At 38.1% G+C, this 26,372-nt stretch overlaps 3 protein-coding genes across 4 annotated transcripts; 2 read left to right on the top strand and 1 right to left on the bottom strand.

The window, feature by feature from the left end:
• Positions 1–11: 11 nt before the first annotated feature.
• ints14 (integrator complex subunit 14) lies at positions 12–9,049 on the top strand. Its single transcript, XM_079825737.1, has 12 exons — positions 12–238; positions 623–903; positions 1,032–1,139; positions 1,859–2,014; positions 2,613–2,731; positions 2,854–2,996; positions 6,442–6,534; positions 7,062–7,206; positions 7,396–7,529; positions 7,918–8,036; positions 8,134–8,199; positions 8,371–9,049. Exons 2-12 carry the CDS (start codon positions 682–684, stop codon positions 8,623–8,625), a joined length of 1,560 nt encoding a protein of 519 aa, XP_079681863.1. The 5' UTR covers positions 12–238; positions 623–681; the 3' UTR covers positions 8,626–9,049.
• Positions 8,091–19,035, bottom strand: hacd3 (3-hydroxyacyl-CoA dehydratase 3). Its single transcript, XM_079825738.1, has 11 exons — positions 18,824–19,035; positions 16,112–16,154; positions 15,959–16,032; positions 15,697–15,861; positions 15,570–15,618; positions 15,371–15,481; positions 15,006–15,133; positions 14,806–14,918; positions 12,181–12,287; positions 11,940–12,071; positions 8,091–9,635 (listed from the first exon to the last, which is right to left on the bottom strand). Exons 1-11 carry the CDS (start codon positions 18,902–18,904, stop codon positions 9,559–9,561), a joined length of 1,080 nt encoding a protein of 359 aa, XP_079681864.1. The 5' UTR covers positions 18,905–19,035; the 3' UTR covers positions 8,091–9,558.
• Positions 19,036–19,598: 563 nt separating this feature from the next.
• ppcdc (phosphopantothenoylcysteine decarboxylase) lies at positions 19,599–25,255 on the top strand. Of its 2 annotated transcripts, XM_079824710.1 has the most exons (6): positions 19,599–19,989; positions 20,531–20,626; positions 20,780–20,908; positions 20,989–21,157; positions 21,852–21,968; positions 22,525–25,249. In XM_079824710.1, the coding sequence occupies exons 1-5, from the start codon at positions 19,840–19,842 to the stop codon at positions 21,923–21,925; spliced, it is 618 nt and encodes a 205-aa protein (XP_079680836.1). In that variant the 5' UTR covers positions 19,599–19,839; the 3' UTR covers positions 21,926–21,968; positions 22,525–25,249. The 2 variants fall into 2 exon arrangements, with proteins under 2 accessions (XP_079680836.1, XP_079680835.1); XM_079824709.1 differs by having other exon boundaries at positions 21,852–25,255.
• The last annotated feature ends 1,117 nt before the right edge of the window (positions 25,256–26,372 follow it).

Below are 26,372 nucleotides of genomic sequence, written 5' to 3'. Positions count from 1 at the left end.
TTGATTTTAAATAAACGGCATGAATCTAGATTTGTAGGTTTATGTATATGCTCTCTCTTGAACTTAGCTTTATTTTTCCCCTTTATTTTAAGGGAGTTTATTTTAGGATACAACTTTTAAAAATCCCTTTCTCGCGCGCGTTCTTGACAAGGAACGAGGTGGCATGTTTCTTTTGTTTCCAGACGGTCCGTTTATCACGCTGCACACATGGTTAGGAAGAAGGGATTTTCAGCGATGGGTAAAATGTTAACATTTTATTGAAATATGCAAAGATTGGTATGCAAGCCTACGAGTTGTATTGTTAAATATAAGGATCATATTATATTTAAGACTTTTATGAATATTTTATTTTTTCCTGTCATTTTTAAAGTACGAATGCTTGATTGGACACTGACAACAACAGTAACACACAACAGACTTGATTTACATTGATTGCTCTGTTACATGGGGAAATTATTAAAAAAAGCTCTGTCGGCTGGTTTTTAGAGGGGGGTTAGATGTTTTTTTCCAGCAGTGTAACCATAACAAAGTCAGAGTATTTTATGTGTGTGGGTTCTTTTTTATGCCCACCGCAGAAGCTTCTGTTGTCACACTAACACACCATGTTCCTGATTTTACACAGATATCTCAAGCGTTCATTCATAACTGTGTATCAAAGTGTAAAGAGAAGAATTTGCAAACATGCCTACTGTGGTTCTTTTGGACTCGTCGCTGTCCATGACACGACCGGTGTCAGTGGAGGGCAGTGAAGAGTTTCAGAGAAAGAACCTGGCTGTTCATGGACTGACCATGCTGTTTGAACACATGGCCACAAACTACAGAATGGAGTTCACTTCACTTGTCGCCTTCTCCTCGCTCTGGGAGCTCATGGTGCCATTCACCAGAGACTACAATACTCTGCAGGTAAAAACAGACCAGGTGTCATGCTGTCTACATCAAATACAATGTAAATGCAATGTCTTAAACCTAATTCATCACCAGAGCCTAGTTTTTTTGGGTCTTATTGTTATCTCTCATTCATTGTTTTGCAGGAAGCCTTGAACAACCTTGAAGACTATGATAAAACCTGCCTGGAAGCTGCATTACAAGGTGTTAGTAATGTAGTACAGCAGGAGTGGGGAACCGCTTGCCCATGCCAGGTAAAAAAAAAAAATCAAATTATTCAAAATACTATATGGAATATGCAAAATGTGAATCATGCATACACTTACATATACACTACCGATTAAAAGTTTGCAACAATAAAGTTATTTTTTAATGTTTTCGAAAGAAGTCTCTATTTTAATTTGATTAAAAATACAGTATAAACAACATTAATATTAATAACATTTAAAAAATACTGTTTGTATTTTAATGTATTTTAAAATATAATTTATTCCTGTGATGCAAAGCTGAATTATCAGCATCATTACTCTTCAGTGTCACATGATCCTACAAAAAAATCGAATATGCTTATTTGGTGCATTAGAAACATTTCTAATTATTATTATTATTAAAAACAGTTTTTGCTGCTAAATATTGATACACCATGATATTTCATGGATTGTACACTACAATGAAGTTGAAGATATGTTATGTGCCAAGATTTCTCAGCACTATGGCTGATTGATCTGTTCTGTAAATTGATAGGAAGGGTTTTTTTATAATGCTGGTAGATTATTATGGTAGTGGAGCATATAACCGCCTTAGCGGGGTCTAAACATATTACATTTTTAATATACAGTAGAGTTTGTCCCATTGAATTTTTCTATTTATAATAAAAGAAGATAATATTTTTTATATATAATGCTGAATTTATGGCTTTGACTGCAATTACATTGTTGATCAGTGTTTATGTTGTTTTAATGGTGGCCTGTAGGTGGTGTTGGTTACTGATGGCGCACTGGGCATTGGTCGTGGATCTTTGCGTCACTCCCTGCAAACAGTGAAACAACGTCTGGAGGACAAGAAATTCCCACTTCCTTTCCCATTCCCTTCCAAACTCTATGTCATGTGCATTGCCAATGCAGAGGAGGTACTTCAGTCTGTTTTCACTGTGTCCTTACCAGTGTTATTTTAGTGTCATTGAGAAACTATAGAGTGGTGCAGGTATGACGTAAATTTGTAGGCCAAAACGCGGAAACGAGTAGGCATTTTAGCACTTCTGGTTCCATCGCCCTGAAGTCAATGGGTTTTTTGAATAGGATTTTGGATAAATGACTGAAATAAGGTCTGTGGTGAACACAAGCTCAAGATCACATTTTATTCCATTTCTACAACATAAAATACTTCACACTTTGTGATCTTTTTTTAAGCTTTTACGTGTTTTGAAAAAGGCAGTCGCTAACAAGTGGCTAAATGGGACTTCAGAGGCTGTCGGGGACATTAAACGTCATGGGTATTTTGTCTACAACTCTGCATAGTCTCATGGAACACACTGATGTCTGTGCGAGCAAACATTGTCTACCCTACCTTTAATATTTTAAAATGGTTTTTATTTTTATCATTTCCATTTTAATTTTAGTTAAAGTTGTATTAAATTAAGTCATTTTACATCATATTTAAACGATAGTAATGAAATAACGTTTTCCTTTTATGTGCTTTAATCTATGTTGTTTTGATATCCCCTGAAGCTCCAAGCTACGGATGGTATGGATAACTTAGAGCAGCTGATTCATTTGAATGGCGCAGAGGGTCAGATATACACTATGGAGGGACCCCTTTGTCTTAAAAGTGTCCAGTCTATGTTTGGGTGAGTGAGATTGTTACTGTTGCATAAATACTATATAAATATGTTCTTGTATTTTTAAGTGCACATTGTTGTTTAGGCAACATCTTGTGATAAACAGCATCACTGCATTTTTGTGTTGGCAGAAAGCTGATTGACCAGGCGTACTCTCCCTTCCATGCGGTGCTGCGCTGTGGGAACCTGACCTCTGATGTGCAGGTCTTTCCCAGGCCAGAGCCAGTGATTATAGATGAGGAAGTGGATCCCATGCCCAGAACAGTGCAAACAGGTGCGACCAGAGAATCTAATGAAATTATCATGTTCTAAATATTACCTCCATCCATGCTGTTGTAATCAGTCCCTCCAGAAAAATGCGGCTTTTTTTTGTGATTGTTGCGGGCAAAAATCCTTGATTATGCGGCATGTTTTCTTAAAAAATGCGATGAAAAATGCGGGAAAATGCGGGAAATTGCGGGATATTTATGCAATTTTATGCGATGAAATTGCGGGAACTTGCAAAAACTGCGGTTTGATGAAAAAGAGAAAAAAAGCACTACATCACAGAAAGTGCTGGGAATATTTAAGTTCTCATCTTGTTTTATTGAAGACCTTAATAATGGCTCAAATTTACAAAACATTGAGTCAAACAAGTTCTGTAGCTTTACAAAAGGAATATGCTACAACTTCTGAAGAAATGAATAAATAACTTCCTGTTTTACAGAGGTAGCTTTACAAAACAGACATTTGAGTGCTTCCAATGCACAAAGTGCAATCTCTTAAAGGGTTAGTTCATCCAAAAATTTAAATTCTGTCATTAATGACGTCCCCTCATGTCGTTGGACACAAATGAAGATATTTTAGTGTAAATCCAATGGCTCCGAAAGGCCTCCATTGGCACAATGTACACTCTCAAGACCCATAAAAGGTACTAAAGATGTCGTTACAAAATCCATCTCACTACAGTGGTTCTACAATAACTTTATGAAGCAACGATAATAGTTATTGTGTGCAAAAAAAAACTAAATAACGACTTATATAGTGATGACCGATTTCAAAACACAGCATCATGATGCTATGAATCAGCGAGTCGATTCTTGATTCGGATCGCGGGTCAAACTGCTGAAATACATGACTTTGGCGATCCAAACCGCTGAATCCACTCATTGATTCATAACGCTTCAAACCGCTGAATCGACTCACTGATTTAAACGCTTCAAACCGCTGAATCGACTCATTGATTTAAACGCTTCAAACCGCTGAATCGACTCTTTGATTCATAACGCTTCGAAGCTTCATGATGATGCTGTGTTTTGAAACCGGTCAGCACACTGGGAAACTGCTTTGCGCGTCTTTTGCTGTTATTTTTGTTGGCAAATGGGAGTTTGCGCTTCATCATGGTTTCACCGATATCCATGTTTCTCCACGGGGTTTGCAGCTTTTCGATGACTTTCACGTCAGGTAATTACGTCACTTTAAAGCGTTCCCATGGCAATAGGGGGGAAATGGAGGCTCTTGTGTGAAGTAAACGAACATTTTTCAACTTTCTACTAATATATATATGACTTTTTTTGCAATGAAAATGCAGGGATTATGAAATCATGCTAGCATCGCATATTTTGCACGCGGAAATAGGCAATTTATGCGGCGAAAGTGCGGCATATTTGAAAAAATGCGGCCCCCGCATGAATATGCGGACTTTGGCTGATTATGCGTTAAATCACGCGATCGCATAATCGCGTTTTTCTGGAGGGACTGTGTAATGTTAGCATTTACAGTGCATCCGGAAAGTATTATCAGTGCTTCACTTTTCCCACATTTTGTTATGTTACAGCCTTGTTACTAGCCTGGTCCTACCAGACTCTCGTACATTTCATTTGTACAGAGAGTCTGGCCACTCTCCATTGACAAGCCTTTACTTCTTTGAAGGCGGGTACTCTTGAAGTTTAAAACTATGGGATCTGCCCAGAGCCACTCTGGATCTGTCATAACCAGTCGCTAACGTTTGGTCGTGAGTCGTATGTCATCTCAAACTAGCGCACAACATCAACGTCATCGTTCTCAGTCACTCCCTCTGTTCGCTGATTGGACCGGTTAAAATTTGATCGGAGAAAGCCAGAGAATATACCGCAATCCCAGACGGAGTACTGAAGGAAAATGAAAATTGAGCAGAAGTACGTAGGAGGACGGAGCCAGGCTACCTTGTTACAGCCTTATTCCAAAATGGATTCAATTATTTTTTTCCTCAATTCTACAAACAATACCCCATAATGACAACGTGAAAAAAGTTTATTTGAAATCTTTGCACATTTATTAAAAATAAAAAACGAAAAACAATCACATGTACAGTATTCACAACCTTTGCTCAATACTTTGTTGAAGCACCTTTGACACCAATTAGGTCTTTTTGAGTATGATGCTATAAGCTTGGCACACCTATTTTTGGGTAGTTTCTCCCATTCTTCTATGCAGGACCTCTCAAGCTCCATCAGGTTGGATGGGGAGCGTCGGTGCACATTTTCAGATCTCTCCAGAGATGTTAAATTGGGTTCAAGTCTGGGCTCTGGCTGGGCCACTCAAGGACATTCACAGAGTTGTCCCGTAGCCACTCCTTTGTTATCTTGGCTGTGTGCTTAGGGTTGTTATCCTGTTGGAAGATGAACCTTCGTCCCAGTCTGAGGTCCAGAGCGCTCTGGAGCAGGTTTTCATCAAGGATGTCTCTGTACATTGTTGCATTCATCTTTTCCTCGATCCTGACTAGTCTCCCAGTTCCTGTCACTGAAAAACATCCCCACAGCATGATGCTGCCACCACCACCATGCCTCACTGTAGGGATGGTATTGGCCAGGTGATGAGCGGTGCCTGATTTCCTCCAGACATGACGCTCGCCATCCAGGCCAAAAAGTTAAATCTTTGTATCATCAGACTAGGGGATTTTGTTTCTCATGGTCTGGGGGTCCTTTAAGTGCCTTTTGGCAAATTCCAAATGGGCTGTCATGTGCTGTCTGGCCACTCTACCATACAGGCCTGATTGGTGGAGTGCTGCAGAGATGGTTGTGCTTCTGGAAGGTTCTCCTCTCCACAGAAACGCTGGAGCGCTGTCAGAGTGACCATCGGGTTCTTGGTCACCTCCCTGACTAAGGCCCTTCTCCCCCGATCGCTCAGTTTGGCCGGGCGGCCAGCTCTAGGAAGAGTCCTGGTGGTTCCAAACTTCTTCCACTTATGGATGATGGAGGCCACTGTGCTCATTGGTACTTTTAATACTGCAATTTTTCCTGTACCCTTCCCCAGATCTGTGCCTCGATACAATCCTGTCTCGGAGGTTTACAGACAATTCCTTGGTCTTCGTGGCTTGGTTGTGCTCTGACATGCACTGTTAACTGTGGGACCTTATATAGACAGGTGTGTGCCTTTCCAAATCATGTCCAATTAACTGAATTTGCCACAGGTGGACTCCAATAATGAATTTAATCCATTTTTGAATAAGGCTGTAATATAACAAAATGTGGAAAAAGTGAAGCGCTGTGAATACTTTCCGGATGCACCGTATAACTATTCAAGTTATGTGTTTCTTATGAATAAGTACAAACACGTTTTATGTAAGCTGGTTTACTGTATATATTACGTTGAAGGCGTTTAGCAGAATAAATGTAAATAAATAAATGTTATTTTTATTTGTTGCTAATCATGCTAGATTCTAGATGAGGTAAAAAGTTACCTTATTGTGTTATATATAGACTTGGAGATTGTGGGTTTTATTGAGATTGGAGACATCTCAAGCCCTCCGGTTATATCCAGGCACTTGGTCCTACCCATCGCTGTGAACAAAGGTCAGTATAATTAAAACTATAAATAATTAACATGATTAATGTAATTCCATAATTTCAGAAGTTTCAATAACTGAATGTTTTTAAGCATTTATACTTTTTATTATCAATGGATTTGACAACTTTCTGGTTGTTTGTGATTATTTTAATTACTACTATTTTACGCACAAATAAAATAGTTCGCCATTTCTACCCAATAAAATATTATAAAAATATATTCATTATAAATATTTCCATGACTTTTCCAGGTCTAGAAATCACACTTTTAAAATGTTCTTGTATATCTAAGTTTTCCAAAACCCTGGGAATCTTGGTTCATAAATAAAAATGACAATTATTGAGGGATCTAATAAAATGAGAAGTACATTTATTTATATATATATATATATATATATATATATATATATATATATATATATATATATATATATATATATATATATATATATATATATATATATATATATATATTATATGAATGTATAAATAATGTATGTGTATATATGTGGGCATGTTCTTATGATTGGCAGAGGGGGATGAGATGGGTACAGGGACCTCTGATGAGACAGAGGAAGAGACCTCCACAAATCAGATGGCTGGCAAAAGCCCAAACTTCTGCGTTCTTCTACATGGCAGCCTAAAGGTGGAAGGAATGGTGGCACTTGTACATCTAGGGTGAGGAGCAATATAAAAATACGCCTCTGCCTTTTTATAAGCATTCCAAATTTTACACTTGCTTTCAGTGAATTGCGCTGTCAGATGTAAGGGGTTTATTTTCACCTTTTCATTTTTTACCAACATATTTGAGTATATGATCTAGTTACTCTGAAATTAAAGTTTTCCCTGTGTATAATTCTCTATCAGGCCAGACTGGTTCGGAATGCTTTATTCCCAGGCAGACAGTAAGAAGAAGTCCAATCTAATGATGTCACTCTTTGAGCTCGGCTCTGAGCCTCTGCCCTGGTTGGGCAGAATGTCACAGCTTGGACCTGCCTCAGGTAGCAAGTTTTTGCTCAGTATTGTTATGTAACAGCCACACTTAAAAGGCCTGTAAAAATGAAATGAAAATGATATATGCAGTGTGTGTAAGTAGTTAATAATTAAAACACTGAAACAAAAGATGGTAACCTAGACGGTTCACCGAGTTCAGTTAGGAAACCTGTAGGTAAATACACATGGGTCAGGGAGAACGGTAGTACCACACATTTGCATGATTAAATATTTATTTTTTCTCTCTCATGTTTTCCTTCCTTCTGAGACTAGAGATGTTCTCAGACTACATGCAGATGATAAAAACATTTGCTCATTGTTTTGCATAAGGTTTTGCTTACTGGCCAACGTTATAAATATCTATTCACTATGATTCTTTGTTTGCGTGACCTACAGATGCAGCTGAAAATCCCTATGGTGAAGATGACAGTAAAAGTCCTTTTCCCATACAGCCGAAAAACAAGAGAAGCTATGCTCAGAATGTTACTGTCTGGATTAAAGCCAGTGGACTGCAGGTATACATCTGAACACTACACTACAAATGATATATATCTGACAGGACAGTGATTAAATGTCATCATAAACTAAACTTTTTAATAATCACATTTACAGACAGATGTACAGAAAATTCTCCGTAATGCAAGGAAATTGCCAGAAAAAACGCAAACATTTTATAAGGTGGGTATATATGTAATTATTATGATTCAATTTAATACATTGAATATGTATCATTTAATTGAATATATAAACATTGAAAAATAAAATGTAAGAATATTATGGGCTGATATATGACCCTTTTAATTAGTTAAAATACGTTTTTGTATGACATTTGTATTTTCATCACTGCAGGAATTGAACCGTCTTCGGAAGGCCGCTCTCGCCTTTGGTTTCTGGGAGCTTCTGAAGAGTATGGCTGAACTTCTGGAGAGGGAGTGCACTCTGCTGCCTGACTCCGCCCACCCTGATGCTGCCTTCCAGCTGTCACACGCTGCCCAGCAGCTTAAACTGGCCAGTAGCGGAGACTCTAAATACGCAGCCTTCGAACACAACATCACCCCCATGCTCACTGATTTCTCAGGGGGAGGAGGGGCTGAGAGAATATAGAGGATGGATGAACAATACTCAATGGACAACCGCCAGATCAGTTACTGAGGAATGTATTTTTATCTAAAAACTCTGTCCAAGGAAAATGGGTTACTACGGCAGGATCACACAAATGTGGCATTACAATGTTTTAGTAGTGCCACGAAGGTTGGATAGATAGAAAACGAGAGGAAACCTTGGACTTTGAGACAAATTATGACGTTGAGCACTCAATTCGAGGGAAAAAAAACCATCAGTTTTCCAAGAAAATGCATTTAGAGGCTTTGGATTTTCAGACCAGCAATCGTTCGTGTAAATAAAACATTTTCTAACACTGACTAATAGAAAACTGTCTGTAGTTTATGCTTAGTCATCTGAAAAATCTGTTTTGTTTCACTGAAATTTAATTAAACGTTTTCAGTTGCATTTGCACATTCATGTCCAGATCCCACATGTGTCTTGAATGCTTTATGAGGTTTTCCCTGAGGTTAATGGTCTGTCTGTCTTGTTAGCGGTGCTTTGTGCCAACAGAAATGATTATTACAACATCTCAGGTATTGACAGGAGGATAAAATGTTGCTTGCGTTTCAGTAAAGCAAGCCTGTCATTATACAGCTAATCTACAACATCAAACACACAAACTGCAAACATACTGCATATAGATGAAATTTATAAATACCTTCATGGTCCTGGTTAGAATTATTTTGGGAAGATCTTTTTTTTCTTCTAGTGTTTTATAATAATCATTTACATCCTCTACACAGCTAAGTCATGGTCAGGTCACCTTTAGTATTTCAGTATTTAGAAAGTAAATGCACTTGAGTTGTTGGCTGAGAAGAGAGATTTTTGCCTCAGCAATGACGAGAGGGCAAATATTAAGAGAGAAAATGGAGGTGGCAAATTAATAAGAAAAGAGAGATGCAGGAGAAATGAAGCATGTGGCATCCCTTCCCCTCAGTTGGCTTTCCTCTTTTTTGTGCGAAACCGTCTCCTCCTCTGCTTGTAGAGGTGGCGGAAGTTGATGAAGAGGCCTGAAATTACAAACAATTTAATGTTAAGGACATGTAAGGCCAATGGCTATTTACCATTCTTTAAAATTAAAATGATTTTTAAAGACCCTCTTCTACTGTAGTAATCACAAGCAACTGATGGATATACATTGGTCAATTTTGAGAGAGAACCCTAGGGCCCTATTTTGACAATCTAAGCACATGGTCTAAAGCGCAAGAGCACTTAGGGCATGTCCAAATGACGGGAAAAATGGTCCAAAAGGGTTGTACCTAGGGCTGTAACGATTTGACCAAAAATAAAAACCTCGATTAATTGAACATCTGACCTCGATTTCGATTAATGAACGATTATTTTGCTTTTGCTTTTTTTTTTGCCCTCATAAGGTTTTTGAGTAAGTTCCTGATAAGGTTTGTACTGTAAATATTTTCTACTATTAATTTTTTTTTCCTAATGAAAGTGCATTTCTTTATGATTTTAAAATACTTGAAGGAAACGGTTCACTTTCAGCAGTTATTGTCTATAGGGCAGATTTCTGTTTGTTGTACATCAGATACAGATAAATTAACACTGTAGGCCTACATTACATTTATCTGAATGCATCAATGAGAGAGTGATGGTGTGTGTGTGAATTACTCATAGCGTCTCTATTCATTATTAAGATGTGGTGTGTACTTACTGCAAAGGTATTAAAATATATGCATATAACGGTTGAGTTTCTAAGCTACTTTAGTGACTTTACTTTAGTCACAGGACAGCGTTTACACTGCGTTTCTGCGCTGCTCTGCGCCCTATCTTCACGTGACGCAGGTGAAAGGTCTGCCTTCAGGGCGCGCGCGCGTGTTGTCAGAGACACGGCTCGGCTCTCTGTGTCACAGAAAGAAGCTGAGCACTGAACGGATACGTATTGTTGTTTTTGAATAGTGCACAATCGCTTTAAATGTTGAAACTGGCAAGCCTTAAACGCATACTTGACAAACTTTATGAGCACGAAAGTGAAAGCGGCTTCGGGGCGTGCGCGCGCCGTGTGTGTCTGTACTGACCAGTATAAACTGTGTAAAACATGCAGCTACTATAGTGATTCTGGGCATCTATAAACACAGATAACTGCTCCATCTCTCTGTGTGCCTGCAAACTGCACTTGATGTGACTGACGGGGCAGAGTCACGTGAAAACCGAAATAACCGACATGGGAAAAATATGTCGGTTAGAGGTTCTGAATGTCGGTTTCGGTTATTTTTCGATTAATCGTACAGCCCTAGTTGTACCTAGTCTCTTTAAGAGTCATGGGTGTGTTTTGGGCATAACATGCATTAAACCAATCAGAGTGTCATCTCCCATTCCCTTTAAAAGCCAGTTGCGCTTGCACCATGGCAGATTCGCTATTTAAATGGTGGAATATAGACACCCTGAACCTGACGAGTCAGTTTAAATACACAAGTGTATTGCCACGATTGGTTAAAAAAGTAACCAATTTAATTCGTCATAACTGCAAATAGGTTGGCTATCACCAGACCAAGCTCAATTTAAGACTGAACATTGGTCTGGGGAGTCTGCTATGTATTTTCTACTGCACTAGAGGCGTGATAAACAAGCATTATTCAAATGATTCTGTACGCAACTGGATAGTCCTATCGGACAACAAGAGGCGTGATAAATGGGCAACGACCCATTGCTTCTCTATCCGTCACCGTGTTAAACCCACCAATAGCGTGCCAGGTGGATAAGCCAGTCTGTGATTGGTTCCCACAAAAGTGTAACAGAAGCAGTAGAAATTTATGTACAGGTTTCCAGACTGAGTTGCAGGGCGAAAATCAAATCTCCGGCAGATCAGGCTGGATTTACCCAGTCTAACAAATAGGTAATTCCGATACATGCAATGACTATTCATTATGACATGTAGGCATTTTTATCTTTACATACATAATATTAATCTTTTACATTGTAATCTTTTATTTGTAATATTTAAAAATGCTTGTGTGCTTCTGCACGTCCCTGTAAGTGTATGCACGTTGTGGACCCGCCTATAAGCGCACATTACTAACAAAAAATACTGCGGCACTGACTTTAGACCAGGTTTTTGTTGGCCAATGCCGCAGTCGTTTTCAGTTGCCTCAAAATAGCAACGTGTCAACAATGTACCTTGTTTTCAGACCAGCACACCCATGAGCAAACAGATGGATGCGAGTGCATTTGCTATTTTAACAACGTGGCGCTGGATGTGAAAATGATAACTGCGTCGGGCTGAAACTAGCAAAAAACACATTGCGCAGGGTTTATGATAGGGCCCCTAGTTTTGTTTGTAGTATGTATTTTGTGGAGCTTACCCAGGAACATGAGCACCAAGTAGAGCTGCAGGATGTAGGAAAAGCTGAGCGACATGCCGATGGCTTTAGGCAGAGGAATACTGAGGAGTTTGGTTTCGTCAAAGATTGGGATGGACTGGATCACTGCCACAGCTGATCACAACATAAAAGAGCAGAAGAAAAGCTGTCAGTTCTCACCATCTCATGAACAGACCATTATGTTTTTTCCTTATGATAGGGGTTAGTCTACAGATCCACATACCTTCAGCTAGCACTCCAAGAGGGTACAGCGGTATCCATATGGAGTATCTCAACCAAGTCAACAACTTCCATTCTGTATCAATGCAGGCCAACATGTAGAAAGGATACCTATGGTACATTTTTACAAAAGTGGGATAAGATATATCAATTTTTATCCAACAGAAGTCACTTGGAGGACCAAGCTGTAGGGCTCACTCATATGCTCACACAGGCTGCATTTATGTGATCAAAAATACAATAAAAACAATAATGTGAAATAGTACTACAATTAACTTTTTCTATTTTAATAATGTAATTATTAATGTAATTTTTTCCTGTATTGCAAAGCTGAATTTTCAGCAGCCATTACTTCAGACTTCAGTGTCACATGATCCTTCAGAAATCATTGATGATTTGCTACTTAGGAAGCATTTCTGATTATCAATGTTGAGCACAAAGCTTAGCACAAAGACTGGAGGTAAACGGCTCCAGCTAGTGTTTGATTACAAATTTATACATTGTTATATCTAGGTTCCAATGTAATAGAATATAACTGAAAACATTATCTATATTTGTGTTTTACATTTTGAAGTAAACTTGAGGAAATTCTAAGGAGATTACGTCAGGATGTGTAAGTGGTTGAGACATTAAGTATTTTGTCTTTATGCACTTCCTGACTATTTACCATGACAAGTTTAGAGCAATACTGCCTGAGTGATTGGATTAGCATCTATGCATTTGAATGACACTGTTATGCTAATTGAATTACGGCTAATGAGACAGGAATGTTTGGGGTGTGTCTCTATTTTCCTATGTCTCCTCCCCTGCCGTATAATCCCTCCCCTTGAAATGTATATCAAATACAATGTTTCAACTGGCTTTAGTCAGACTTGGAACCTCAGTGGAAAGACAGCAAGTTTTTTCTCAATAAAGAATCCTGCTGAAAAACCTATCCAAGTTCTCCTGGTCTCTACTTCAAGAAACAACAGAAGTTCACAACACTAGCCTACTGCTCAATAATCGACAAAATAACACCAACATTTTCCTATTTACATGTTGTGTGATATGTATAGTTACATCGTGTACTTAGACTGACGAAAAATGAAAAGTTGCAATTTTCTAGACCGATATGGCTAGGAACTATACTCTCATTCCTGCGTAATAATCATGGAACTTTGTGCCGTACCATGGGTGCAGTGGCGCGATGATATTACACAGCGCCTGAAAATAGACCAACTTCCGTCAAAATAACCAACGTGACAACCTGCTTGCACAGAGGGCATGCTAGGGACTATTTTCAGGTGCTGCGTATTATCATCGTGCCTGCTGCACCCATGGTACGGCAGCAAAGTTCCTTGATTTTTACACAGAAATGAGAGTATAGTTCCTAGGCATATCGGTCTAGAAAATCGCAACTTTTGATTTTCCATCAGTCTTAGTACAAGATTTAACTATACACATCACAACATGTAAATATGAAAATATTGGTGTTATTTTGTCACACATTGAGTTTATCTCCAGTCTTTGTGCTAAGCTAGGCTAGCGGTCGGTGCAGCGTCAGACAGAGTTATGGCACGCACGGAGATGAGAAGGGTATGTATGGACTCATCTAACTCTGGGGGATCCGGTGAATAAGCTAAAGTCCCAAAAGTCAGATTCTTTGATGAATGGAAAAAGCAGCATTTATTTGAAATAGAAATACTATATGTCTTTCAAGGCTGAATTTAATGCATACTTGCTAAATAAAATAATTTCTTTCAAATATTTTTTTCTTTTACGGTAGTGTAAAATTAGAAATAAAAAATATAAGCATCTTTTAAAAATACTTTATAACATTCAAAACAGCTGCAGATATGTATTCTCATTTATGTTGTCATATGAACTAATTACATTGCTTTTAAACACAGTTTTGAGTTAATGAGTGTGGCGTTTCCCTACTGGCACACGGATGCATGTTTTATTTTGATATGTTGTGTGAGCTCACAGGAAGAAAGCTACTTCTTTTATCGTAGTAGTAGATGTGTAGAAACACTGCGGCTGTAAACCGCACACACACACACACACACACACACACACACACACACACACACACACACACACACACACACACACACACACACACACACACACACACACACACACACACACACACACACACACACACACACACACACACACACACACACACACACACACACACACACACACACACACACACACACACACACACACACACACACACACACACACACACACACACACACACACACACACACACACACACACACACACACACACACACACACATCATCACTGCTGAAAGAGCAAAAACCATTAGCCTCAAAGACCAAGGCAGCTCAGAAGGATATACCTGTAAATGGCTTTCTAATATAGTTTGTATTCTGTAATTATGATTTAGGTTCTAAATTTCAGTATATTTAGGAAAGATAAAATGCATTTACTTTAACAAACTAAGGACTGCATATATGAAGTTGAATTATTAGTAACATCTGTCCCATACACAGAAGAGGATATCCTGCAGATAAAGATATTCGAACTACACCATAACACCAACTCCCTCCCAATTTCCTCACCACTAGCAGAAACTGCTCAAATTAAAAATTATACAATCAGATCACATAATTACCTGAATATCTCAATCGTACTCCAAAGATAGAAGACAAAGAAGACCACTGGCTTGTTCTGCATATCCTCTAAGCTACCAAATATGACAAAAAGGATGAAGTTCCTCCCCATCACCTTTAACAAGAGACATTGAAATATTTCTCACTGTCATGAAAGTTTATATTCAAGAAAACTACTAAACATGGCGTGCGCTAGGCATACCTGAATGAAAGCAGGCATGACTCCAGTCTTAACCAACCCCACAGCAGGATTGATCACTTCCATAATTGCCAGCATCTGACAGAAGTACATCACGTCGGCAATGGTATGAAATGTGTCGTAGAAAGAATCTGTTGGGTTGACAGAAAACTGTAAGGATCATACTGAACACTCAGACTGTTTTCACACTTCAGAGAACCTCTTTACACCAAACAAACTGAATTTTGTGACACTTCATGTGCAATGAGATGTTCATACAGACATTTGCATACAGATTCAAATGAAATGCATTTCCTGACAGTGACAAACAGAAATGCATCTTTAATCAGCATACAAAATAAAACAAACAAAGAAAGAAAGAGACTAACCTTGCCCAAGTATGAACAGACGTACAGTCATGTTGACAAAGATCCAGGAATAGCCGAGGAACTGGACCAAGTTGTACATAAAGAGAAAACCTTTTTTCAAGCCAAGAAAAGCTGCACAAAAAGGAGTAATGAATGCACGGTTATTATTTGGTTAGCTGACCCAATGTGTTTACACACGTAGAATTAAAAATATACTCACGGTCCTTACGAACCCTTGACTCAATGCTGACTTTGTTTATTTTCTCTTCCTGTGAACAGAAAACAGCCGTTTAACACATCAGACTGTGAAGCTCCTCAAGTACAACTTAAAAAGTAAACCTCTTTACCTTCTCTCTGAGCTCCATTTCTGCATCTGACTCATCCAGCCAGCGGTCAAAATCGGGTGCTAAAAACAGAGGCTTCCTCTCCTGCTTAGTGAGCCGTTCCCACCAGACGTGCTCTTGCTTCTTTACCGTGATATTCACCTGCCGCTGGGTGGATTTATGCTTCACCTGTGGACACAAACATCTTCATGTGGTTCCAACATAAGCAGAACATAACAGCAAATCTTCATTGTGCAACCAAACATTTTACATAGATGGCTGTTACCTCAGGCTTAACTGGTTTTAGGAATTCCAGGCTGAATTCGTATTCATTTTCCCCTTTTGCTCCATGCCCTTGACCTCAAAAAGAGAAAAATAAACAGAAGTCACACAAATGAAGAGAAAGAGGGTCCAGCCGATGGTTAGTCGTGAAATGTACCTCTGAAGTGCAGGATGTTCTCTTCTACACCAATATTGAGATTCTGCGGTAAGAGACAGAGCGAAAATAACGTGTGAAGTTTCAAGTTCCTCCTCCCACTGCCTGTTTTATCAGTACAATCCCTTCAAATAGTTATAAAATAATAATAATGCATGAATGTTTCAGGCTTCCCACACTTTCTGACTACTGACTTTCGTTCATGATTACTGGAAAACATTTTTATTTTATTTTTAATAATTTTATAGTGATTACAATATTTGAAAACAATATATTTAAAGTGTACAAATAACCCTCAACCAGGAGATTTTATATTTTACAAGCCTGGTTTTGCAAGTTTTCCCTCAATTGTGAAAATCCTGCTGTTTTTTATGAGGTTTCAATAAGAGACTCTGGACAAAAGTTTACAACGCTACTAAAAATGAATATATTTATTATTTGAATTCACCCCTCAACAACTGTTTTTCTTCCTTTTAATGATAAAAGTATGATTGCTAGACCTTGAAAATGATTATTCTGCCAAGCTTTAATTTTATCAGGTATAAATTAAGTTATTAAAAAAATTGTATCCAGGAAATAACAAACTGGAAAAGTCATGGTGCCTTTGAAAAATGTTGTGGACAATTGGGAGCAAAGGTTAAGGGGATAGTTCACCCAAAAATGAAAATTAGCCCATGATTTACTCACCCTCAAATCATCCTAGGTGTATTTGACATTCTTCTTTCAGACAAATACAATCGGAGTTATATTAAAAATGTTTTGAAGTCCATAAAAGGGTATCTTTCTATCATAAAAGTGCTCCACACGGCTCCAGGGGTTTATTAAAGGCCTTCTGAAGCGAAGCGATGCATTTGTGTAAGAAAAATATCCATATTTAAAGGAACACGGCGACTTTTTGGGACTTTAGCTTATTCACCGTGTCCCCCAGTTAGATAAGTCCATACATACCATTCTCATCTCTGTGCGTGCCATAACTCTGTCTGACGCACCCACCGTTAGCCTAGCTTAGCACAAAGACTGGAGGTAAATGGCTCCAGGTAGCCTAGTAATCAAGGAACTTTGTGCCGTACCATGGGTGCAGCGGCGCAATGATATTACGCAGCGCCTGAAAATAGGCTAACTTCCATCAACATAACCAACGTGACAACCTGCTTGCACAGAGAGCGTGCTGGGGACTAATTTGGCGCTGCGTAATATCATCGTGCCTGCAGCACCCATGGTACGGCACAAAGTTCCTTGATTATTACGCAGGTATGAGAGTATAGTTCCTAGGCATATCGGTCTAGAAAATCCCAACATTTCATTTTCCGTCAGTCTTAGTACAAGATTTAACTATACACATCACAACATGAAAGTAGGAAAATGTTGGCGTTATTTTGTCACTTATTGAGCAGTAGGCTAGCTGGAGCCGTTTACCTCCAGTCTTTGTGCTAAGCTAGGCTAGCGGTGGGTGCATCAGACAGAGTTAAGGAACGCACAGAGATGAGAATGGTATGTATACTATGGACTTATCTAACTCTGGGGGATACGGTGAATAAGCCAAAGTCCCAAAAAGTTGGCATGTTCCTTTAAAACTTAACAAACTGTAATTTAAGGATTCTGCTAAATCCCGTAAACGCATTCACAAGAGACTGACGTTCCAGCGTATGACGTAGGATGCTCCGGTGAGAATATGCTAGTTTTGTTTTGCTCAATCCTCGGAACTTCCCTAAATTCACTTGTCACCTGCATCCTATGTCATACGCTGGAACGCCAGTCTCTCGTGAACGCGCTTACGACAGTTAGAGATTGCGATTTGTAAAGTTTTAAATATGGATATTTTTCTTACACAAATGCATCCCTTCACTTCAGAAAGCCTTTATTAACCTCCATGAACTATGTGGAGCACTTTTACGATAGATAGATGCACTTTTATGGACTTCAAAACAGAAACAGCAGATCACTGCCATTATAAAGCTTGGAGGACTTTTTTTTTTTTTATATAACTCCGATTGTATTCGTCTGAAAGAAGAATGTCATATACATCTAGGATGGCTTGAGGGTGATTAAATCATGGGCTAATTTTCATTTTTGGGTGAACTGTCCCTTTAATTGCATGGCCAATTAAAAAGTGTGTCGGATGTTATGTTTTGGCATATGTTATTCTTTTATTTTGCCCTTGTGAGTTATATGGAGACATACTAACTGAAAACAATGTAACAACTTAGATGTACCATACACAAATTTATTTGCATAAAAGAGGTGTCATAGCAACCTTATTAGTACACCACAGCAATACCACCTTTGTTCCAGAGCTCTCAGTTGCAAAATGCTATTCTCTCTCATTACCTTAATGACAGGACAGGTCAAACATGCTTTATCCTGCCCTGAGAAAGCAATGAGGGGGAAGGGGGCACTTGATCCTCCTGTGTCAGAAACTGGATTGTAAATAAAACATGCCCTGCCATTGTAACTAAACCAGATGGCTAGTGGTCCACTAGGATCAAGTCCCTTTCCGTAATCATCTTTATTCTCTGTGATCTAGGTTTGATCAGACCTACAGAAGATCTTGTTATTCAAAAGAATATTAACCTAAACCCATCCAGTTTTAGGATTCTGTTACATACAACCTGTATTTGCATACACATTAAATGCAGTAAATGCGAAAAGAAAAAATAAGATAAAAATGCCTTGCCTGTTATGATACAACAACCCCCCAAGGCAAGTTTTTCTTACCTTTGCATCACTGATCTCCACTCGCAGGTATATCTCCCCATGCCGCTGTGCCCAGTACACGTGAGGTGTGAGAGTCTGCATTGCAAATATTCACATTAAAATGTATTTTACTCAGATTTAACAATGAATGAAAGGCAATGTAAATCTTCCAACAAGCAGCCGGAAGACGTTTCCACGGATTCTGTCATTTGTCCAGAATATTCTTCGAATGCGCGTGCGCTTGCGCGCACGTGAACGCAACACTCGCCGCCCACTTTTTTATAATACGGAAATATTCCATTCATTTTTCTCTAAAACTCCTCAATAATAGGTTCTAACCCTTGAACCAATCTACCCAGCCATGATACACACGAATACATTTTCAAACATTGGTTTAAAAAAAAAAAACAGCATTTGGACTATTAACGTATATATGGGCCAATGAACTACGCTGCCCATGATGCACTGGGAATGACGTAATCGAAAAAAAGAACGACAATGTGCAAGAAAATGTCCAATGTGAAAATTTCAATTGAACTATGAATTTCTAGACTTTTATTATTAGCATGAAATACAGCATATAATATAATTGAGCTACCCTGCCCTTTCTGGATTATTGGTATTATTATTTGGCACGATTTTTTAAGCAAAGTTGAAATCATATTTATTTCCATAGATAAAGGCGTAAATCCTCTTATATGTAGAAACCAGAAACATTATCAGTTTGTTTCATAGAGCATTTTACTGTGTATACTTCCAGCCATCGACGGCGCTGTGACGTCGCGTTTGCTCCACTGTGTTTGCGGAAGTAGACAAAAATATAACCTGAAGAATGAGCGACTGTTAACTTGCACGGACTCTAAACACTGCTCATTAAATTTGCAATTTAAGTGTTCAATTAAATTCCTCGTCCCGTACTACAATTTAAATATGAGTGATACAAATATCATGCATTACAAAAGAAATGGTTTAGCAAGGGGGAGTTAACCAAATAGGAAAGGTCTGTATAGTTTACACGAAGATTGTTTTTAAATATAATGCAGCAGAATTCCGAATCTAATCCATCTAATCATATACTAGACTTGCAAACAAATAGTACAGGATTTAATGTTCTGGTCGGTTTGACTGGCAGTGTAGCTGCTCTCAAGGCGCCTTTGTTGGTAACACAACTACTTGAGATTCCAGGGGTAAGTGTATTTATATTCCGACTGTTCAAAAATGTGTGTGCATGATTTAAGCTGACAGAGCCACTGCTGTCGCTGAGTTCATCATGTCCTCCAATGTCATTTTCATTTCACATATTTGTCCACCAGAGAGTGCTGTTTTTTTAAACAATGCAAGTTATTTTATAATGACTAACGTACATCATGATTTATTGAATAAATAATAAACTCAAAAGTAGAAATCATATTGGTTTTGTTTTTATCACAATTAAGTGAATATAGGGGTTAATTTTATTCCGCCCATTAGGTTGGAGTGGATGTTGGCCATTTATTTATTTGGCTTACAAATACATTTACTATATTTATGTATTTATTGGCTTTACATGAATGAATACCATTTGATCAAATAAAATGCATTAGTTTTTAGCCCTCTTCATACCTTATTGTGAATTTTTTAATGATTTTAAGTGTTGGTCAATTATGAGTCAAGGTTAAAAGATGGCATACGTTTTATAGGAATTTTTTAAGGTTGAACAGATTCTTTTTTTTCTTTTCTGTTCTCTAGGTTGATGTACGTGTGGTCACCACAGATCATGCAACTCATTTTTACGATATCAGCGAAGTCCCTGTTTGTGTTTACAGAGATAAGGATGAATGGGAGGTGAGTACAGCCTTTGAAGAGGAAGAAATGCATTTTCACTAATCAAACAACAACGTTATATTGTTTCCTGCTGTGACGTTAAATCCAAAAACTGACCTGATAAGAGAAATTTCATAGGCGACATGAAAGGCTTTCCTTGTATTTCTATGCTAGATGTGGACAAAGCGCTCTGACCCTGTGCTACACATCGAACTTAGACGTTGGGCAGATCTTTTAGTGATTGCTCCACTGGATGCCAACACACTTGGCAAAATTGCCAGTGGAATATGTGACAACCTTTTGGTAGGTAATGGGCATTTTAGATGGATTTTCTTTTAGATGCATTATTATATAAGTATGCTTATTCATTTTGTTGATGACAGACATGTGTGGTGCGGGCCTGGGACTGCAGCCGTCCTTTGCTCTTCTGTCCTGCTATGAACACAGCCATGTGGAAGCACCCTGTCACTTCACAGCAAGTGGCCACACTTAAAGGCTTTGGCTACGTTGAGATACCATGCATTGCCAAAAAACTTGTCTGCGGAGACGAAGGTATCTTCCAAGCATGTGTTCTTTACGAGGCAATTGCATTGATAAGGGAGAATGGAACAGATAAAAAAAAATTAGCATCAGTGTGTGAAAATCACTCATGCATTAGTCGTTAACTGAAGATCAAACAGATGTTATCTGACAGGCTTTTATTAGCATGCTCCTAAGGATTTAAAGGGTTAGTTCACCCAAAAATGAAAATTCTGTCATTTCATTACTCACACTCATGTCGTTACAAACCCGTAAGACCTTCGTTCATCTTCGGAACACAAATTAAGATAATTTTGATGAAATCCGAAAGGTTTCTGAACCATCCATAGACAGCAATGTAATTAACACTTTCAAGGCCCAGAAATGTAGTTAAAATCATCCATGTGACTACTGCATTTTATGAAGTGACGAGTATACTTTTTGCACGCAAAAAACAAACAAAAATAACGACTTTATTCAACAATCTGTCAGACTCTTAAGCTGTTGACGCAGTGTCATTGCTGTCTATGGAAGGTCAGAGAGCTCTCGGATTTCATCAAAAATATCTTCAGTTGTGTTCATAAGATGAACGAAGGTTTTACGGGTTTGGAACGACATGTGGGTGAGTAATTGATGACAGAATGTTCATTTTTGGGTGAACTATCCCTTTAATGAATTAATTTTTCTTGTGTTTTTGACCCTCATTCCAACCTCTGTATCTTCACAGGTAAAGGTGCCATGGCAGAGGTTTCAACTATTGTTGAAACTATCAAACAGCACATCCAGAACCGTCCTGAATGACCTCAGACTAAACACACTAGGGCCAGCGGGCAAGAGACACAAGGTTATCCACACATCGCTATTATTATTATTTGTACTCTATCTTCTATTACATTTAACCTGGACTTTGCCATGAAAAGCTGGCATAGCATTGATAATCCAACAAACATTATTTTTCTGTCATTTATAGTTATTTGTAGTGGTTGTAAATAAATTGTTCTTTCGATATTGAAAACATCCCTTTTCAGTAAGTGCCACATTTCAGCTTAGCTGTATGTCAATATTGTTTAATCTTTGGATCTCTTTTTCACTGGTAGCTTATCCTCAATATGTAACTTAATATGATAGATGATCAGAAACTGACATGTCTACACTGGAAAACAAAAACTGTTGAGAACAGTTAAAAATGCAAGGCAACTTAAATTTCTCTCTTAATAATTGTCCTAAGTAACAGTCCTTTGTTTTGTCAATCTAAAAAAGTCACAATTCTTGACAATTTCTTGTACAGCAAATTCTCAATTAATAACACAATAAATTGATCGAACATTTTAATACTTGTATATATAGACTTACAGGACACTTAACATGTTAAATGAACCATCCTATCTTTGTTTGTGAAGGAGCAATCGTCCTACAAAGCAAACATATTCAGGACCTCAACACTGGACACACAAACCTCAAGAACGGTTACAACAAATGCAAAAAGATGAGCTCTTAACATCACAACACAACTGGTAACTAACAATAATTACAAAACACCAACAAAAGTTTAAATAAAGATATAAAACAGCAAAACAATATTCTTATAACAGTAAATGTGTACAATTTAATGCATGTTGGGAACTCATGAGCCCTTAACATTTCAAAAATATTGTTCAATATGAAATTCTTTATTGTTTGACTAGTTGGTACAACATTTGGGGGAATTCTGTTGGTCTAACATAGGTTTTTATGGTCACATTTCTTAATATTTGTAACTCAAAAGATTCTGTAACCTAGAAAATTGGTTGTTGTTTTTTGGTCATTTAATGTCATCAGTATTGACCACAAAAGCCATGTGACACTTATGATCAATAGAGAGATAAACATGCTATTTAGCAGAACAACATATTCATGTTTGGTGTAGTTTACTTGATAAATGTTTGAAGTGTGTGTGACCTAGTTTTGGGATGCATGTTCTCTTTGTGAACTCACACCTCTAAGCGAGGGACTCAGAGGTGGAGTGAGGGGCCTCTAACCGCAACAGTAGCAAGCGGTCATGAAAAGAGTCTCGGGTTGTACTAGGAGATACTGATGCACTTAACACCTCCAAATATCTTGTTTTTTTTCTGATACATATCCTGTTTGCAGGTTGCCGTTAGAAATGGGTTCCATCTATTATTCATATATGGTTAACCACCTATATTCTCATTTGGCCAAGATGGACCAAAAGGACTAGCATAGATACTATATGATTACCTTAGATATGGATTCAAATAATATTTCAAAAGTTTCATCTGAAGGGTTTGAATGATTATTGAGTGCAGTATATGGGTGGTTCTTCAATTAGGGAAACATTTCTATCCCCTAGTAAGATTTTCAAGGAGTTTAAAAAAAAAATTCTAGCTTTAAAGAATATATATAAATGTAATAGCAACACTGTTTTATTATTTTGTGTAATATAACAATTACTGTCCCCAATATTGCTGTCATTAACATCATGCCAAGCATTTTACAGTTTTTATAGGATTTTTTTCTCATAGATTAGAGATCAGAAATAATTTTAGTCAGTATTAGCACATTTTAATTGTCAAGTCAGAAAATATTTTTTTTTGAATACAAATTTAGTACTCAAAAATCCCTTTATTTGGAGTATTGGAGAGTCCCCCATGGCATGTACTCTTTATGGCTCTTGTTTCATTTACTTACTTTCTCTACATAAACCTTTCCTTCATCCCGATCATTCTTCTTTTGTTTCTCTTTCTCAGGGCTAAAGATTTTTAAAAATGTCTGGTCAACGTGCATGGGTTTAGAACAAAGGGTGTATCTGTGTCATTACGGTTTAAAAGGATAGATAACATCCTGCTAATGTGTGTATAGGGATAAACCGCTTATATGCATGTTTATACAATTCTTGAAACTGTTTTTGAGAGACACAAAGTTCAAAAACATCTTTCTCTGGACCAGAGTCATGTTGGGTGTTATAATCAATATAGAACAGCAATGAACCCTTTATATATACACTCACCGATCATTTTATTAGGTACACCTTGCTAGTACCGGGTTGGACCACATTTTGCCTTCAGAACTGCCTTAATTTTTTGTTGTATAACTTCAACAAGGTGCTGGAAACATTCCTCAGAGATTTTGGTCCATATTGACATGATAGCATCACACATTTGCTGCTGATTTGTCGGCTGCACATCCATGATGTGAATCTCCCATTCATCCCAAAGGTGCTCTATTGGATTGAGATCTGGTGACTCTGGAGCCATTTAGGTATAGTGAACTCATTGTCATGTTCAAGAAACCAGTTTGAGATGATCTGAGCTTTGTGAGATGGCACGTTATCCTGCTGGAAGTAATGATCAGAAGATGGTATGGTCATTAAGGAACTGACATAGTCAGCAACAATACTCAGGTAGGCTGTGGGATTTAAATGATGCTCAATTGGTACTAAGGGGCACAAAGTGTGCCAAGAAAATATCCTCCACACCATTGCGCCACCATCAGCAGCCTGAACCGTTGATACAAGGCAGGGTGGATACATGCTTTTTATGTTTTTCTATGCCATATTCTGACCCTACCATCTGAATGTTGCAAATTGACACTTTGCTCAAGCTCATCTGTTTCAAGGTTCGACATCATAGATGCTCTTCTGCAGACCTCGGTTGTAACAAGTGGTTATTGTGCCTTTCTATTGTGGTGGGAAAATGTAATAATAGAAGGAGGTTAAGAATTATGCATTTAAGTTGATTGATTTACATATATTCATACAACAAAGAATCATTATGTATGTTTGAGTTCATCTACAGTTCATCTTTATGAGTTAACATTTTGCCACAAAGACACTTTTCTAAACTCTAACAGACCCAGTGACTAGCTTGACCATAAGAGGTCACCGGACATCTAACTTGAGAGTTTTCCTGACCCTAGGGTCAGCAGATCTAATTTCGAGGGCCTGGGCCAAAAGACAAATTATGTTATTTGTGTGCTGAGCGTGGAAAATTACAAAAGGGGAACAGTTGAGACCTTGAGTTAGAGAAACCTATAAAGACAGCAGAAGATGTTGTGTCTAGTTAGTGCACACTCTGCTGGCGTCCTGTATGATTGTGTGACTCTTCTTGCAAGAAAATAAATCTTTATAAAGACAATTGGCGAAGGTTTGTCTCTTATTCAGTGATGTCATTAAGTTGATTTTTCATCTCAAACTAGTCTGGCCATTCTCCTCTGACCTCTGGCATCAACAAGGCATTTTCACCTGCAGAAATGCCGCTCAATGGATATTTTCCTCTTTTTCTGCCCATTTGTAAAAACCTAGAGATGGTTGTGTGAGAAAATCCCAGTAGATCAGCAGTTTCTGAAATACTTAAATCACCTTTCTTCCCTATTCTGATGCTCATTTTGAACTTCAGCAGATCACCATGACCATGGCTGAATCCGAAATTGTCCCCTATACACTCAGATAGGGCATTATTTTAGAGGATAGCCATTTGTAGTGGTGTCCAAAACCATAGTGGACGTTATCGAGTGTCCTATTCTATCCCACATTGCACTGCAATAACTAGCGTACAGTCGATGTACGCTCAACAGCTGTCCGAATTCACGCACTCGTTTTCATTCATTCCTTCAAGTGAACTGTATTAGTGGACTAACGTGGGGAATAGTGATTGAGGGTTTAGGGGGCGATTTCAGATTCAGCCCATGTCTACATGCTTAAACGCATTGAGTTGCTGCCATGCGTTTGGCTAATTAGATATTCGCGTTAAAGGGATAGTTCACCCAAAAATGAACATTGTGTCATAATTTACTCACCCTCAAGTTGTTTCAAACCTGTATGAGTTTCTTTGTTCTGCTGAACACAAAAGAAGATATTTTGAAGAATGTTTGTAACCAAGCAGATAGAGCAACCATGGAATACCATATAGTATTTTTTTCCCTACTATGGTAGTCAATGGTTGCTCTATCTGCTTTTTTACAAACATTCTTCAAAATATCTTCTTTTGTGTTCAGCAGAACAAAGAAACTCATACAGGTTTGGAACAACTTGAGGGTGAGTAAATGTTGACAGAATTTTCATTTTTGGGTGAACTATCCCTTTAAGAAGCAGTTTTACAGGTGTACCTAATAAAGAGGCTGGTTCGTGTATATAACTTTTATAATATAATTGCCAATGCAATATCTTCATATTTTGTTACATTTTCCATTTTTACTATTACATTAATCATTACCGGTATGTTTAAATTGTGCAGGAAATGGCTGTTTAATG

The sequence above is a fragment of the Gobio gobio genome (genome assembly GCF_949357685.1).
Source record: "Gobio gobio genome assembly, chromosome: 9".
In the NCBI taxonomy this organism is placed as follows: domain Eukaryota; kingdom Metazoa; phylum Chordata; class Actinopteri; order Cypriniformes; family Gobionidae; genus Gobio; species Gobio gobio.
The sequence above is the reverse complement of the archived record's forward strand: the minus strand, read 5'-3'. Positions and strand labels throughout refer to the sequence as shown.